This window comes from Globicephala melas, chromosome 15 (genome assembly GCF_963455315.2).
Source record: "Globicephala melas chromosome 15, mGloMel1.2, whole genome shotgun sequence".
NCBI lineage: Eukaryota > Metazoa > Chordata > Mammalia > Artiodactyla > Delphinidae > Globicephala > Globicephala melas.
The window spans coordinates 22,995,147-23,013,389 of NC_083328.1; the positions used below are offsets into that span (position 1 = coordinate 22,995,147).

Here is an 18,243-nt window from a genome sequence, read left to right on the forward strand (position 1 = left end):
TGACATGGTTTGGGGGCCCTGGGTCTGCCATGCATGCCCTACCTCAGGCTCTTCAGGCGCAACGGCCAACAATTTACCCCCTTTTGCTTCAAAGTACTATGAATTGGGGTTTTGCCACTTGCAATTGAAAGAATCCTTACTAATGCACACTGTCTCCTTCTTTTTATATCAGAAGATGTTCAGTAACTACCCAACCAGGGAAATCAGTGCTCTGCCTAAATTGACACAAATGATTTCAGATACAGTGCATCTCATCACCAGCTTTCCTAGGGTGGGTCTGTAATTTCTCCTCATTGCCACTGAGTTTTAAAGTTGCATCTGTCATGCAAAGGCACGTTATATGCAACAAATATCATCTTTCACTAGGCTGTGTACCTTACTTCAAACTTTAAAACTGGAACAGGTTTGTAAGGAATGAATATTTCCACCCACGTTCTGATTTCTGCTTAATAACTGTGTGTCACAAAACACACTGAGATTCTAGATCTTTATTATTCTACTATTACTGACGTCAAGGTGAGTTCAAAGAATGTGATGTGTCCTACAAGGGGAAAGGCAGCAGAGCACAAATACACAAGTGATAGTATCCTTTCATCCCACCGCAGGATCCAGCAGCATTCTGCACAGAATAGGCCCTCAGCAAACACTGACGCGGCTGGAGCGTTCAAGCTCCCGATATTCCAAAGCTGAAGCTCTAGGAAACATATCTGATGTTCCCGTATGAAAAATCCACGCCAAGTTTCAAGCAGATGGCAACGCGTAAACGCTTCGGCCTCGGTTACTACGAGGGAGCAAGTGCCCTTTAATGGAAAGCTTTTTCTTTCTTTCTTTTTTTCTTTTCTCCCTTATCAGGGAGTGGACCTATAAAAAGTATCCTTCCTAAGGATGTCTGCTACTCACTCTGAGGGCAATGACTGTTTGGTTTCTTTGTGACACTGGAGACCACAGGGCTTCTGTCATTTGTTAGACGTCACATAAAAGAAGCGGATCAAAGGCTACGGTCCTCGCCTTCTGATTTCTTGGCACTGGAAGTCTGGGGTTCATCAGGACCCTAAAGAACAGGGGCAATAACCCCTCTCTAAAGGTGAACAATGCCAACGGAACTAGCAAGGGGGACTCCACAGAAAGCTACCAGAGGCAAAGGCCCCATGTGAGTTGAAGAAAAACGAGTGTAAACTCTCCACAGGGTGCATTTTTCACAAATGAAAAACGTACTAGTTTTAAGTAGGAGCTTCACGGTGCTTTAAAGGAGAGAAAGGCTGAGTGATTTACAATCCTCACCAGCAGAGCAGCCCTCCAAGGCCAGGCGGCACAGACCCTGATGCCCACCGTCACCAGGCGCCTCGCCCTGCCAGACAGCCCTCACCAACTCGCGCTCCAATCCAACTCTTTAATACAGAGACCAAAAATCGAATAAAACAATCGAATTCAAAGACAAAGGGAAAGCATGTTTCGAGTCAATGCAAAGCAACCTATCAGCCGAAAGGCTCTGGGAGCCTCCTTCCCAGCAAGAAGGGAGAAACAATTAGTTCTGAAACTTAGTTCGTTTCTAAGAAGATGACCTTAAACACCCCCTAATTAGAGTTACTGGTAAGTGGGTCTACTTTGAAATTAATTTTTAAAAGGAATCCTACAGTTCTGCTTTCTGCGAACAAGCTGTGCTCTAAAATTAGCAGCTAATAAAGTCCTTCTTCCAGTGACTGGTGAGGTGGCGGGGAGGGAGAAGCGTGAACATTAGGGGAGACAGGACACGGTCACAGGCGCGAGTGCAGGGACGCAGCTTACCCTGCACAGGTAGGCCCTGGCGTACACCGACACCAGAGGGTCCCCGATCCCTCGGACCATGCAAGTCAGCCGGGGCAGACACTCTGAAATCCCCCTGTTAGAGACAAAAAGACAGCAGCATTACACCCCGTGGGAGAACTCTCTGTTCTTTCTTTTTTTTTTTAATAAAAAAAGCTAGACTTCCTAAATGCAGGGGGGAAAATCAAGCTTCGGAACCAAACCAAGGTCAAAGTCTGAGTCTTCTAAGGCCATGTAACAAGTCTTTCTCTCTTGCCACGATTCATACATTGAATGGTTTCTTTTATCTTTACCATTTGCTCAGTGCTGGAGTCTAACCTTCACTCTTTTCCTGCTTGAGGTCACATTTATTTTACTAATTTAACGATTTTTGTCCCCCGATTATTTTCCATTGACAGCTCACTCCTTGACCGTCTTGATATTTTCGTCGTATCCATATTCCTTTGGTACTGATTTGCGCCCTGTGCCCCGCCCCTTCCTAGCACCTGACACCCAGCACCTCAGGCTAACATCCGCATCCCCCTCAGTGTGAACTGTGACTTATTTATTCCTCCTGCCACGTGGGACTTCCATCTGCCTTGGGCATTATTCTCCCCCAACTGGTGAGGCAAAATAACTCTTTCTTCAGCACCACGTTATCCCCACAAATTCCCCCAGGCATTCCCAGATCCCAATCAAACACATTTGGTACACATTCTAAATCCAACCCAACTATTCCTCAGAGCTCCGTGAGTCAGCCCATGGCTTTGAGGAGTTGATTATCTAGACGGGATCCAACACCACTCAGTCTTTCAGCAGCTCTGCAGAAAGCAGATCTGGTTTCTCCCGGCTCTGCAAAACTACTCTCAGTACAATGCCCGAGGTGACCCAGAGTAGCAAAGGGCTTAGGGGCAAAGGCTTTTTTTCCTTCTGACATCATCTTGGACAGCAGCCGCAAAGACAATGAGTGAGGGCCCACGGGTGTCGCTCCCAGTGTGGTGTGTCCAGCTCACCAGACCCTCACAGACCCCTTCTTAGGGCCTTGTTCACAGAGGAGACTGGGGGTCAGAGATGCTAAGTAACTTTCTCAAGACCACACAGCTAGTAATAGCAGAGCTAGGATTCAAATACAGTTGAGCTGAACTTCCATGAGTTAGTCAACCCACCGCTCCCAGCTTGAGTTTTCTTCTCTGTAAAATGGAGATTAAAAAACTATCTCTACTTTAAGTTTTCATTTGGATTAAACGAGAAAATGGATGGGAGGTGCTTAACACCAGATCTGCTACACACTAAGTACTCAAGAAGAATGACAGCTACTATGACATCGTCATTAGCATGTGTGTGTATGTGTGTGCACAGGCATATATGAGAGAGAAGTTTTTTGGAAATGTATGGTCCCGGACTTTTAACAAGAGCCTTACGTTTTGGAGAGGAACTTGTTACACTTCAGGATGGATGCCTCCACATAGCTACGAAAACGTTCTGTTAAGGAAGACATTTTCCAGATGGTCTGTTCCCTGTGGGGAAAAGCCTCAACTATTCATGCAGAGAACTTGGTGTGTCTTCAAGAGAGGGGGCCACAGTCACTCTCAACAATCCAGAGAATTAAATTAGCGAGTGGCTTGTGGTTTCTATATTTGGTTTTCAAGGTTTTATATTTATTTATAATAAAATCTGGAAAACGTTGTACGCTGATGTATGGTCGCATGCTGAAATTTAAACTGGGTTTTGAGCATTTCCAGTTGAGGCTTTATGGGGAAAAGGATGCAACACAGAGAACTAAGATTCCATTTGTGTGTAAGTTGAATTCTCTGTCCTTCAACACTGGTGTTTGTGCAGAGAAGCTTGACCCTGTTCCTTTCAAGTTCTTGAAACCAGAGAAAACACAAAAAGATGAAGCATTTTAATTGAGAAAATTAATGTGGGAATGTTCCTCAGGGAAACAAAAGCCTGGTACATGGCACTATAGTCAAAGTAAAAAAACAGAAAACTGGGGAGAGCCGGAGTCCAAGGACCTCGTGGACAATGTGGCTGGCCCTGTACTTCCAGGCTAGCAACCGTAACAGAACTGCATTTTCAACAGGAATTTCAGGGCAGCCCATTACATGGCTTCTATTAGCAGTGCAACTCTTGCAGCCTATCTTTAAAACCATCAGACAGAAAAAAAGGATACAATCTCGGAATGAGTTCCCTGATGGAAGCAATCTTGAAAAACCAATTTAAGCATGTTTCTTTGGCTGTGTCATTTACATTCTCTGGAGAGAAGTGATCTGTAAAACAAAAATAATATCTATCAGCCCCTAATTCTTGGGATCTGTTAGAGCTGCTATGAGTCCTAGGACAAAAAAAAGTTACAATGGAGCAGAAGAAGGGGTGGGGCACCCAGTCCTATGTTTTTCCTTCCAAATATCTTTATTATTAGGAAACAACTGGTGGCAATGATAGCTGACACACGAAGGCTTTCTAAGTGCCAGGCGCCGTTCACAGTGTATAGACATCAGCTCACCTAATCCCCACAAGAACCCTCCAAGTTACATACCTTTATTGTCCTCTTTCATAGACACAGAGGGCAAGGCACAGAGAAGTTTAGGGACTTGCCCAGGGCACACAGGAAACCGACGTAAGAGTTCCTTTTGGACCTGCCATCTGCGGTGGCACCGCCGCCAACATGCAGATTTTTGTGAAGACCCTGACGGGGAAGACCGTCACTCTCGAGGTCGAACCCTCGGATACGATAGAAAATGTAAAGGTCAAGATCCAGGACAAGGAAGGAATTCCTCCTGACCAGCAAAGACTGATCTTTGCTGGCAAGCAACTGGAAGATGGATGTACTTGGACCACAACACTCAAGAGGAGGCCACTCTTCATCTTGTGTTGAGACTCCATGGTGGTGCTAAGAAAAGGAAGGAGAAGTCTTACACCACTCCCAGGCAGAACAAGCATAAGAGAAAGAAGGTTAAGCTGGCTGTCCTGAAACACTATAAGGTGGAGGAGAATGGCAAAATCAGTCGCCTTCGTCGGGAGTGCCCTTCAGGTAAACGTGGTGCTGGAGCTTTTATGGTCAGCCACTTTGACAGACATTATTGTGGCAAATGTTGTCTGACCTATTGTTTCAACAAACCAGAAGACAAGTAATTGTGTATTGGTTAATAAAAGACATGAACTAATGAAAAAAAAAAAAAAACAGACGTAAGAGTTAGAATTCAACTCAGGCAGTCTGGCTCCGCAGCCTATATTCTTAGCCACTGCCTCTAATTTAATCCAGAGGTTCTTGGTGTACCCACCAGTAATTATGGTGATACTACTGAGAATTCCAGATGCTTGAGGAAGCTGCAACTGTAATATTAAATGTGATCGATCAGTGTTTGTGCTCTAAATATCACATGGACCAGACTTGAAAGGTAAAGCAAGACTCTGAGGCGAGAAACCAGCCAGAGTTAGGCTGCCAGCTCAATATGGCACTAAGACTTGAGTCACTTTGTGGCAAAACTGCCACTTTCCCCGCTTATCTACTCTCTTCCTCTTTAATAGAACTCTCATTTTCTGCTGGGCATACGGCCATCCTTGCAGCTCAGTGTGGCCATGTGACCAAGTTCTGGCCCCAGGATATAAACAAAAGCGCAAGGTCTGGGAACTAGCTGTAAGGGAAAGGGCTTGATCTTCATTCCTTCTTCCTTCCTGCCGGCTAGAATGCAGATACGATGGCTGTGACCTCCATAACCATCTCGAACCACAAGAGCAAGACCAAAGTCACGATTGTTGGCACCACGGGCTGGCTGCCCACTAGCCCTCATCTTCCTTACTGTGATTTGGAGTTTTCTGGCACTGACAACCAAGCCCAGTCATGACACACATCTTAATAAGGAATGGAAAAGAGTACGGAAAAACGAAAACAAAAACAAACAACAAAAAACTCATCAACTCCAAGAAGGCCATTGTTGAACTCTTACATGAAAATGATTTCTCCTAAATGATTCCCACACAGATTGGAGCCCGATCCCGCCACCGGGTGTGCTTTACCCTTTCAGGATTCAATCAAAACAGGAGAAATTAATTACTACAGAACGTAACGGATGAGCATTAGCTTGCGGGCTGGTCTCACCTTGCTGTTCAGTGGCTCACTGTTCGTCCCTGACTCTACTTTCTGCTACTTGGTGGTACACCATTAAGGTGATCAAAATATCTATGGAATCAGCAAAAAGATAAAACTCTAGGTACTTCACGAGCTGAGAACAGTCACTGATCACAACGGCAGATATTTTGGAATTGCAATCTCAAGGATTCGTCTATTTTTGGACGTTCTGGCATGCTTCATTCATTCGAGAATTCTTCACTTGCCATTTTCAAAGGGAAGGGAAATTACCATTTTCCCTTTCCTGGCCTGAACCCGTGCACTTCAAAGTAACTTTTTTTCAAGTTCCAAGAGATCCAGACAGGAAAAGATAAGGGTTATTCTTAAATTCGTTTGTCAATCTTGCCTTTTGGAAAAGGGAGAGGTGGGGTTAATTTCCCTTCATATGACCAAATCATGTGACTTGAGACCCAAAAGCAAAAATAAGTCTCTGAGGTCATCTAAGAAAAACTCTTGCTTTTCAGTTGAGGGAATGGAGTGCAGCAGCAAAGGGTGGGATGACAGGGATTCAGTCTGCCAGAGAGAGCTGGACATCACACCAAAGGCAAGTTGCCCTGCGTGTACACATTGACTGAAAGCTATACAATAATCTTCATATGCAATATAAAGGCTTTAGGCTTTCCTTCCAGCTCAAGGAATAATTCAGGAAAAGGATTATGTTATGCAGGACTTTAAAATATTATAGAAAAAAGTAAATAAACAAAACTGGAAGAAAAAAAATGTTACAGAAAACTCAATATTACATTACTTCATTTGCTCAATACAAACGTCTTAGGAACCAACTAAAAGTGGTATTCTAGGCTCCAGGCAGATAACAGCACATAAGAGAGACCCTGCCCTAATGAAGCTTACATTCCAGTGGGGGAAGAAACATAATAAACACAGAAAGGAATAAGCATGCAAACAAGATAACATGCAACAGCAGTCAACACTATGAAAGATATAAAACTAGGTATGGAATAGAGAGTGACCTGAGTTAATCTGGCAGGGGGGATTCATTAGACAGGGTGTCAGTCAGAGAAGTCTCCTGCAGATGTAGCATTTGAGCTGAGCCCTGAATTATAAAAAGGAGCTAGCCATGCTTAGATGTGGAGGCAATGTATTCCAGGAGGCAGAAACAGCAAGTGCAAAGGCCCTGTGGTAGGTATGACCTCTGGTGTGGTCAAAGAACAGGAAAGGGAGCCAAAGTGGTGAGAGCAAGAAGCGGGGAAGCAGGCATCACAAACCAGGTCATGCAGGGTTGCAGCCTTGGTGAGGAGTCTAAGAGTTTTTCTAAGTATGACGGAAACTCCCTGAAGAGTTCTGAGCAGAGGAATGGCATGGCATGACGTGACTTATACTTCAGTGCTTGAGCTGCTACGTGGAGAATGAATTCAGAATTTGGAAATTAATTAAGAAGAGGCTTTGATGTAACAAAGACCAAAGATATTTTCCTCTAGTTCTCACTTATTTTTCTATTATGGTGTTTCTTTTTTCAACCCTAACTTCTGTGGATATTTTAGGAGGAGGGAGGACACCAGCGACTCTAGTTCTCTTTCATTTGCCAAGTCTCTACCCTGGCAGTGAGAGGTCTCTTTACATAACAAGGCTTATAGGGGTGCCACGTCACCTTAATATGTGCCTGAAAGGCCAGGTCAGTTAAGGACATTGCTTATCCAGATGCAGCTTACATCAGCCATGGAGAAAAACTGAAGATAGGAATGCCCCCAGTTGATGAGGAGAGCCACAACACAATAAACCCAAGTTATTTCTCCCAACATGGAAATAGAATTGTTTTATCACTTAGAGTACATTGCCTCTTCAGTCATATGCTGGATTAAGAAATGTTGGGGGAAAACTACACAACTAGTAGCATATACTTTCCGTGAACCCAAAGGACACTGGTATCTTTCTGAGGTCGTAAGAGCTATGCCTTAGTTAAAACTCCTGAAGGTAAAGGGCTCGAATACTAAGTTCACAATCTGAACTTGATTCAAATGGAAAGAATGAGTACACACGCCACCGGACTTCTCTCTCCACATAATTTCTTTGGGCAGAATTCTGCATAGTAGGTTTCAAAGCTTTCTTCATGATTACTGTTAAGAGTCATCCCCAACATTATTGATGTTTTTGAGAAAAGTTTGCCCCTCTCCCTTTCAGGTTCTGGGAAGCAGAAAACACATGCAGATGAAGATTTTAACTGAAAGGGGGGAAAATGAAATTATTTTCAAGAAAGCAAAAGCCCGATTCAAGGTAAAAAAAAAAAAAAAAAAAGGTATTTTGGGAGGGAAGAATTTAGTGATAAACGTGCTAATTAGTATATTTAGATAAGAACTAAAAGTGAACACGAAAGTAGCCTTTTCTTCTGAATTTTTGTAGTTTAGGTAGGGAGAAAGTTATTAGCAATGCTTCCTTAACTAGCCCTAAAATGTTGTTTGTATAGTTAGTGAAAACTAAGAGGAAGGAAAACTATTGCAATAGGTGCAAACACAAATGCCCTTAGAGGCCAGTCAGGTAATATAAATATTTTTAAGCAGTTAGGTATACAACAATAGGAAGAAGTAGAACCTATATGAAGAAGCATTTTAAAAAATACTGTTATAGCCAAAGAAAACACCTATCTGAGTTTATTTCTGCCTGCAGGCTAAGAATTTACTGCTGCTGGTATAGCATATGGAAGAAAAGTTGGCAAGTGTAAAATAAATGCACCCGAGTTTCCCAAATCCTTAAGTTGACAGAGAAGCCTTTCCATCAGGCTTGTCCCTGCCTCCAAGTCTTGAGAAGCCTAGAATGTGGGAGGAGCTGTTGGACATATATACACTACCAAATGTGAGGTAGATAGCTAGTGGGAAGCAGCTGCATAGCACAGGGAGATCAGCTCGGTGCTTTGTGACCACCTAGAGGGGTGGGATAGGGAGGGTGGGAGGGAGGGAGACGCAAGAGGGAAGAGATATGGGAACATATGTATAACTGATTCGCTGTGTTATAAAGCAGAAACCAACACACCATTGTAAAGCAATTATACTCTAATAAAGATGTAAAAAAAAAAAACATTGCAGGTATGATGTGGTGGAGGGGAGGGTCTAGAGCAGCAGTGTCCAGTGGAAATATCATGTGCGCAGCATTCAAAAAGCTAAAACAAAACAGGTGAAATTTTAACAATTGACTTCATTTAATCCAATTCATCTAAAGTATCAGTTCAACATGTAATCAACTTAAAAATTAGTGAGATACTTCATGGTCTTTTATTTGTATAAGTCTCTGAGGGACTTCCCTGGTGGTCCAGTGGTTAAGACTCTGCACTTCCACTGTAGGGGCCATGGGTTTGATCCCTGGTCGGGGAACTAAGATCCCGCATGCCACTCAGTGTAGCGAAAAGAAAAAAAAAAGTCTCTGAAATCCAGGGTATTTTTTTTTTTTATACTCACAGCACATCTCAGTTTGGACTGGCCACATCTCTAGTGTTCAAGAGCCCCACGTGACCAGTGGCCACCATATTGGATGGTGCAGGCCCAGCGCTAAGAACCAGGCTCTCGCTAGCTGGTGGCAGGGCTGTGGGCAAGTCCCTGACTCTTCCCCATTGGGTTTGCCCACCTATAATGAGACACGGTGATTCCTAAGAGCTTTTCTAACCCTAAAGGTCTGTAGAGTTCTGTCTTTCTCTCTGAGAAATGTACATATTAAATAGTTTTTAACAATATAGATAGATGGAAGGAAGGAAGGAAGGTAAGAAAGGGAAAAAAAGGAAAGAAAGAGAGAAGAGGAGAGAAAAAAGAGACACAGTGAAAGAGAGCAAAAGAGAGAAAGAGAAAGGAAGGAAGGAAGGGGGAAAGAAAGAGACAGAAAGGCAAGACAGATAAACAGACAAAAAGAAAAGAGGTCAAATTACGGGTACTGTCACATGCCATCTCTTCATCCTCCAGGGAAGTGCCGCTGCTAGAAGCAGAAGGAGGTGGGATGAAGGTGGAGTGAGCTTGTTCTAACTTGTACAGATAAGCGCGCTTCCTCTCAGCAGCGCTAGGAACTTGAAAGGAGGAATAAGAGGGAAAGGACGCTGTTGCTGGGCGTTCCATGCTGCTGGCCCCATCATCATCATTTATGTGACAAAAGAAATTTGTGATCTAGCTGTCCCATTATAACCTCCTGAGAGTTTAAAACTGAGTGGCAATAAATTCAATGCAAACATCACTTGGGCATAGAATGTAGATTCAAAGCATCTGTTATTATTGATTTATTTGACATTGTTCCTTAATATAAAGTTGATTTTATAAAGTAATTTGCTTCTTAGGAAAAACATATAGGAAAAATATTTAAATGTCCAGCAGCAGAGAACTTGAAGTTGGTATAAAAGTTCAGTTGAATCTAATTGTAATACCTCTTCATTCTTGCAGATTCAAATTACTTGCCCAAATCCCTAGCTGGGCTGTTGGAAAATCTAATGTTTTTTGAAGACTGAGATGATCAGAAATCCGTAAAGGCGTTTCTTTAACTTTTAACACAAAACAAACAAACACAAAAACCTTTATTTCAGGTCTCAACAAATCCTGACTTGATATAAACCTTCTAATCCTGACTTGAGGACAGCATGAAACCCATGGAAAAGCTAAGACATTACCTGGTAAGACGCTGTGGTTATCCATACACATGGAAAAGATGCGCTCATATACCAGCTTTCCTGGGGAGAAAAGGACATATGGTGTCAGCATTGTGCCCTTCAGAAGCAAACAATAAATTAATGTTCGTTAATTAGGGACAGAGACGGTGGCGTCTCCCATACGAGCTTCTACTTGTGATAGTATGCTGCCACCTAGTGGGACAAATTTTTAGCCATGATTCTTTTTTAATTTTAGATTTTTAATTAAAAGAGGGGACTTTCTGCTCTAGGCAGAAAAGTGATCCTTCACTTATGCTAAGCAAAATAAGTCAGACAGAAAAAGACAAATACTGTACGATTTCACTTGTATGTGGAAACTAAAAAACAAACAAACAAAAAAGAACAAATATAACAAAACAGAGAGTCATAGATACAGAGAACAAACAGGTGGTTGCCAGTGGGGAGGGGAAGGTGAGAAATAGGTGAGAGAAATAAATGAGTCATGGGTGTGGAATATATGGTGCGGGGAATATGGTCAATAACTATGCATGATCTTTGTAAAATGACAAACAGTAACTAGACTTACCGCGGTGATCGTTTTGAAATGTACAGAAATATCAAATCACTGTGTTGTGTAACAGGAACTAACAAAGGTCAGTTACACTTCAAAAAGAAACAAACAAACTCATAGCAAAAGAGATCAGATTTGTGGTTATCAAAGGTTGGGGGAGGGGGAATTGGATGAAGGCAGTCAAAAAGTACTAACTTCCAGTTATAAGATAAATAAGTGCTAGGGATGTAATGTACAACATGATACATATAATTAACACTGCTGTATGCTATATATGAAAGTTAAGAGAGTAAACCCTAAGAGTTCTCATCATAATGAAAAAAATTTTTTTCCATTTCTTTAATTTTGTGTCTATATGAGAGAATGGATTTTCACTGAACTTACTGTGGTAATCAGTTCATGCTGTATGTAAGTCAAGTCATTATGCTGTACTTCTTAAACTTATACAGTGTTGTATATCAATTATATCTCAATTAAACTGGAAGAAAAAAACCCCAGATTTCCTGCTCCTTCACAAACTACGCGCCAAAAATGACCCACATCCCTCTAGGATAAAAATGAGCTTGAATAGATTAGTAGCTGCCCCCTGAAAACTACCCAGTTTGCCACAGTCTCCACTGCTCCCTACTGTCTTTCATCAACAGCCTGCTTCACGCACTTACGTAATCTGCCTGGTACCTAGAAGCACTGGAATTTGAGATTCATCTAGGTATACAAGTTCTACAAGGGCAGAGATTTGTACCTGCTTTGTTCACTGACATATTCCCAGTACCTAGATCAGTGCCTGACATACAGTGGGTGCTTCATCTTTGTTGGATGGATAGATGAACATATTTTAGGTTGTGTGGGTCAGAGATCACCATTGCAACTACTCAACTCTGCTACTGTAGCTCAAAAGCAGCCATAGACAATAGGTAAACAAATGGATGTGGCTGTTTCCAATAAAACTTTACTTACAAATACAAGTGTGCAGTCTGGACTTGGTCTACAGGTCAGCCTAGCACAAAAAGTTTTATGTATTCTGTACGAATGTTATTATGGAAAATGCTATCAATATTCAAAGGATAAAAGTTACAGTTCTATTCATTTTCTGGACCTTCCCAAATCACCTTTGATGTTGAAAGTATTTTCCCATGCCTATTTTCCCCCGCACAACCCCACCATTCAGGGCTACAAAGAACCACACCCCTTGTCCATACGCGGAAAAAGACAGGAGAGTTACAGGATCATTTCTGGTCAAAGAACATGAAATCAAATGACATCATCAAGAAATGACAGAATGCTAGGTTAACATGCAGGAAGCCAGCCAAGCTGAGAAGAGCCCTAGATGCCTCTCCCAGTGTGGACTACTTACATTACCATCACCAAAAGACACTTGTTAAAAATGTCCATTCCTGGGGCCCACCTCAGAGCCAGTGAAAAAGAATATTCCGGGGGGTGAAGACTAGGAATATGAATTTTGAATAACCTTAATGGGAAATTCTTATACACACTCAAGTGTGAGAACCACTGATTCAGGCAGGCGCTGTGGGTGCCTCCCTCCTCCCTCTAACCCAGGGGTTCTCAACCTTGGCTGAACACTCAGAGCACCTGGGGCACTGAAAATGCGCTGATGCCTGCGTCTGTTCTCAGAGATGCTAACGCAAACGATCTGGAGCACAGCGTGACCATCAGAAAGAAGTGTTTTTAAAGCTCCCCAGGTATGCAGCCGAGGATGAGAATCACTGCCCCAAACCGTGGATTCAATTTAGAAGTTGCCAGGAAGCCTCAGGGACCAAGCTCCAGTTCTCAAAGCCACCTGCCTTTGTCCTCCTGGCAGGAAGTAACCTGCAGTCACGGGCTCCCCAAGGCAGCCACACCTGATGCCAAGAGAGGCCTCCTCTGAGATGAGCACAGAACCCCCGGGCATTGGAATTACATGCAGTTTACCTTGGCCATCCCACAGCACAGCAAGCCACACTGGGCAACCATGCCTTTTCTTCCTCCACAAAAAGCTTGCCATCTCTCCAAAACTAGTTTTCTTTTAAAAACGAAAGCACAACTTTTATATTTCACCTTCATATTCTAAGGCCTTTAACCACAAAACCATTTTTGGCCAAAAGAGTTTGGTGAATATTTGTTTTCCTTTGTTAAGTTAGTGGACAACTATTTTGAGAAGTAATACCTGACCCTAGATTTTCTTTCTTGATTCACTTTCTTATAAATCAAGGACACTAATATAGATCGTTAACAACAGTGACGACAGTTAACAGTTTCTGAGCACCTTACTTTGTGCCAGCCACAGCTCTAAGTTGTTCACACTGACCCTGCCAGCTCCTAGAAGAGGAAAGACATCACGTGCTTCCTACACATTCTCTCATTTAATTCTCTCCAGAAACCCCCAGAGGCAAGGCCTATTATGCCCATTTCACAAGTGAAGAAACCAAGGCTCAAGTTCACACAACCCTGTAGGAGGAGAGGCAACGAATGCAGGCAGAGAGACGCCAGAGCCCAGCTCTGTGCTCACTGCCTCCAGGGAAATCCCAGCTAAAGCGCTGCCGATGCAGACGCCTGGGGCCGTGTCCCGCATCCTTGCCCAGCAAGACGCTCCCACCCTCGGTCAGCCTCGTTCACAACCACTGACCACCAGCAACACATGCACGATGGACCTCAGCACTCGGAGCTGCCACCCAAGCAAGGCCAGTTCCGCCCCCTTTTTAAAAGGGGAAAGCTGCTCATTAGCCCCAAAGCATAACAAAGTGTCTCGAGCACCTGCACACGCAGGCTGCCTCGCGCTCCTGAGGAAAGCTATTCGCAACAGATCTGGACAAGGGTACCTCTGGGAATGCTTTGAAGAGGTAAAACATGGCCACCATTCAAAATTCAAAAGGCTGCAGGAGGTACTCAATGAAGGTTCTCCCTCAGCCCGTCCTGTCCAGCTCACTGCTCAAGCCACCCTCTGAAGGATCCTTGGGGATCCTTCTAATGTTTCTTTAGGCACACGCAAGTGAAAACAACCAAGCGCTCTAAGTTTTCCTCCTTTCTTAAACAAAACGGAACATACCCCATAGCAGTTCTGCATCTTGAGTTTTTCACCTGATAATGTACCCTGGGGATCTTTCCACATTGGAACACAGCACGTCCTCTCTCTCAGAGGCCTCCTGTACTGCTGCATACAGACGTGCCATCGTTTGTTTAACTGGTCTCCTATGGACAGTCACTTGGGTTGGATGAATTCCCAGAGGCAAAGTTGCTGGGTCAAAGGTACACGCGTTTGTAGTTTTGTAGAGAGAATTTCCCCCGTGAGCCAAGTACAAGAGAAATAAAGCAGGTGCTCTGACTGCAGAGAGAACTCAATTTGGGTCCCAGCTCTGCCCCTCACTAGCCTGGGGGCTACTTCCCTGTGCCTCAGGCTCCTCGTCTGTGAAGTGGGGATAATTACAGACCCTACCTCATAGAGCTGTTATGAGGACGGCATGACTTAAGATCACTAAAGCACCTAGAACAGAGAGGCAGGCCCAAGGAAAACCCTGATTTGTTGAGGATTTATCACCGTTATTCTCCGCTCCTGGCCCAGCTAATTTCTGGGACACAGCAAGGACGGCGGGCATCTACACCGCATCCCGGCTGGCCGAGGCATGGGACTGGGCCGCCACCACAGAGGCTGACAGACGGCCGCCCCATATTCTCACAAGGTTAACGTCTGGATCTGGCCAGGCTCGCAGGCTCAAGCAATGGTCTCAGAGCTAGTCTCACCCGGGGATGCTGACTCATGCAAAAGAAACTTGCAGGAGGCTGGCGAGGGAAACCAGAAGGCCAATGTGTCGACTCACCATGAGATACAGAACTGTCAGGGGAACCAGACATAGCCACTGGCCTCTCTCGCTGACTAACATCCTCGCTCCCGGAAGGCAAGCTGGGTATGAGGACAGGTCAAGGCCCAAGGGGTGTGCGATGGATATCTGTTCTGAGAGCCTAATGCACCCATCTGTCCTGGATCACCTTCCCCCAACCCCACCGCCACCCCGGGGCCATGCCACCCTCATTTTTCACCTGGAGTGCTGCACCGGCCTCCCAACCGGGCCCCCCGTTCCACCCTCGCCCTACCGTCTAGTCTCAACACAGCAGCCAGAGGGAGCCCATTAAAACCCAAACTGGAACTTGCGCCTCCTGTGCTCAACACCCTGGGCGGCTCCTCATGCCCTCGGGCTCAAAGCCCAAGTCCTTCCAACGGCCTACATGGCCCACCAGGCTCTCTGGCCACATCCCCACCCCACCCGCCCCCCTCCAGCCACGCTGGCCTCTCAGTTCTCCAGACCTGCCAGGGCTGCTCCCACCCCAGGGTGTTTGCACTGGCTGTTCCTTGGTCATAAGCCGGCCCCACGTTGCCAGCATACGGCTCATCTCTCACCTCCTTCAAGTACTTGCCCACACAGTGACTTCCCAGCGAGGCCTCCCCCGACCCCCCATTTACATAAAAGCGCTGCCCGCTTCACCCTGCCCTGGTTTGGGTTTTCTTCATCCACAGCACCAATCCTTGTCTAACACACAATCAGGTTTACTTATTTGTTCTGCGAATCCTCTCTTTCTGGCACAGCCCACGAAGGCAGGGATTTTTGTTTCGTATTTGCTGACACAACCTCAGCACCCAGCAGAGTGCCCGATACCACCTTCCCGGATCATCTGAACCCAAAGGTCCCGTCGTTTGGCCGGGACATCTCTCCCTTTAACCCAGTTGGCTCCCATTCCCCTTTCCTCTGGCAACAGCATCACCCTTTCTCCTTTGGGGCGACCAGCTCTGGATAGCCTGCACATTTCATCCCCCAGACCCCATAACTGGCTCAGGGTCTGACGTGTGATCCAAGCCAGGCCAATGAGATGGAATTCCGGGACTTCTGTTGGAAAGCGAGGATAAAAGTTCCTTCCTTGTCCTGGGACTAGTAGCAGCAAAACTGATAAAAGTTGAGGACACCTTGTGGAGCTTAAGAATGAAGCCAACACAAGAAAAAGTACTAGAAAAAGCCAATGTCCTGAAGAGACTGTTTGAGTTCCTAAATCCAGCTATACCTGAAGCCAGAAACTATCCCTGGCCTTTTCACCATAAGCTAATAAATACTCCCCCCTTTTCCACGAGGAAATGAATGAGTTAGGTTTTCTATCACTTATTCTAGCTAATACACTCAGGCCCCCGGTCTCCTGCACAGAAATAAATGGGTCTCTCTGAATGACATTTCACTTTCTGACACATTTGACCTTTCAATGGGTCACAGACAAGACTTGTCAGGTTGAGAGCCCATCGGTCCTTCCTCGGCAAGACAGCAAAGGTCTGCTCCGACCCCCTGTGTGTTCAGTTCTCAGAAGATGACTGTCTCCTAGTTCCTGCGGGGCACCTCTCTGCTGAACGCCACGTACAGCCTACACGCTGCACGGTTTGGGCAAACTGCTAATGGCACGATGTTCTGGCCACTGACCATCCCCAAGCAGCATGGAGACCTCCTGTTTCTCCAGGGGGCTCCTGGTCATTAATCTCTTCAGTCTAAACCTCTCTGCTGCACTCCCGAAGATCAATCGGGAGTGATCAATCGGGAAGATCAGTGTGGGACGAGGGGCAGCCACAGTGACGCAGGAAGACCGCATAGGAGCTGCAGCCATCATCCATGGGGCAGAGAACAGGGGCTTGGACTAAAGTTTTAACAGAGAAGACAGAAAAACAGACATATGGGGGAGAGACTGAGGAGGGTGAATTGAAGAACCTGGTGACGGGCTGGACACGGGGCACGGGGGAGAAGACTCAGATTTCCAGCATGGGCACGGGGGTACATGGTGCCGCCATCCCCTGAGACAGAAACCCAGCGTGGGTGGGGAAGGGCTGGGAGGAGATGCCAGGTTCAGTTCTGAACAAAGTGAGTTCCAGATGCCATGAGCCGGCCGGCGACGGACCGAGGCTGGTCTGTGTAAGACGTGTGCTCCCCAGCCTGCCTTGCTTGACTCACTCGCCTCACTAGCCTATCAGAAGGTTAGAAACACACAATTTAAAATTCTTTTAAAAACAGCACCCGCACCCTTGCTCCCCTCATTAGAGCAGGGGAGCAAGGGTAGGGGTGGGAGTTTGGGTCTCCCTCGTGACTTACCTAGTAATTTAAACCACAGCAGAACCCAATTTAAAGCAACTCTACCATCCACCTTCTGGCAAAACAAATGTACTTCTTAGATTTGAGATGAATAAAACTAGTACTTACCAAATGTATCAAGTATGTCGGTGATAAGGACAAATTTGCTTGGGTAGAACTGAATAACACTCGTGTCCGAAAGAAGCTTTGAACACTAGAAAAAGAGAAGAGAAAAGAAAAGTCACTGTCGTGTCTGACTGGGTTGGAACACTCCAGGCCTGGAAAATTAAGGATCTCCACAAACAAGTGGAGGTGTATACCATGTGCCAGGCCTAGTGCTAGTCACTGGAGGTATAATGACAAGCAAAACCACCGTGCTTTCGACAAAGGGAGTCAACTCTGCTCACAAGAGAGCCTCTTCATGAAAGGCACCATCACCTCCCTCAGGAAGCCACGACTCAGGAATCTTATCCAGAGGGTCTGAACTGGGGTCAGCACTCGGTCACCAGAGAAGTCAACCAGCGTCCCCGCAGGTGACGCCATCCTTTCAGCATTGCCTCCGCTGGTCTATTTCAGGATGGTCGTGATGCTTAAATGTTCTTTTCTATGAAATGACTCCATAGGCAAATCTCTAGGGTTTCTTAAACTAGCACCTATTATTTATACTTACTCTTAAATTTCCTTCTAAAAGAAAACGTGACAAGCTTCAAAGAGTTACATGTTTCTCTGGAACTGTGCTCTGCAAGCCAGGAACATTTTGGCTTTGCCGGGAATTCCTCAATTCCTCGGCCATCACTCACGCCAGAGGGCCATCGACGTGTTCAGGACTCATAACGGAAGATGGCAGCCACACAACGTGGCCCCGAACACCCCAGATGAAGTCATCTTGTATAATCAGAAACAAAAATCTATCTCTCCTTCGAAGAACTAGAAGTAATGCCCTGAAATCTTGTAAATTCAGAAGTCTGGATAAGGAACTAGAAAACCTTGCCATATTATATCAGACAGAAAAATGTCACGTTAAAAGAAAAAAAACTATTTGGACATTTAGAAAGGGTCCTTTCATATGTATGCGCTTCCGATGTGCACAGAATGG

At 45.1% G+C, this 18,243-nt stretch overlaps 1 protein-coding gene and 1 pseudogene across 3 annotated transcripts in view; one reads left to right on the forward strand and one right to left on the reverse strand.

Annotated features, from left to right (window-relative positions):
* Positions 1-18,243, reverse strand: part of VPS35L (VPS35 endosomal protein sorting factor like) — a 129,402-nt gene that overhangs the window by 84,076 nt on the left and 27,083 nt on the right. For all 3 annotated transcript variants that reach the window (XM_030847144.2, XM_060285773.2, XM_060285774.2), the window contains exons 8-12: positions 17,277-17,361; positions 10,509-10,568; positions 3,956-4,052; positions 3,204-3,251; positions 1,786-1,879 (exon numbers count right to left, since the gene is read on the reverse strand). In XM_030847144.2, the coding sequence (XP_030703004.1) occupies positions 1,786-1,879; positions 3,204-3,251; positions 3,956-4,052; positions 10,509-10,568; positions 17,277-17,361 (384 nt within the window). The remainder of the gene's footprint in view (positions 1-1,785; positions 1,880-3,203; positions 3,252-3,955; positions 4,053-10,508; positions 10,569-17,276; positions 17,362-18,243) is intronic.
* Positions 4,430-4,966, forward strand: LOC115847381 (ubiquitin-ribosomal protein eS31 fusion protein-like; annotated as a pseudogene).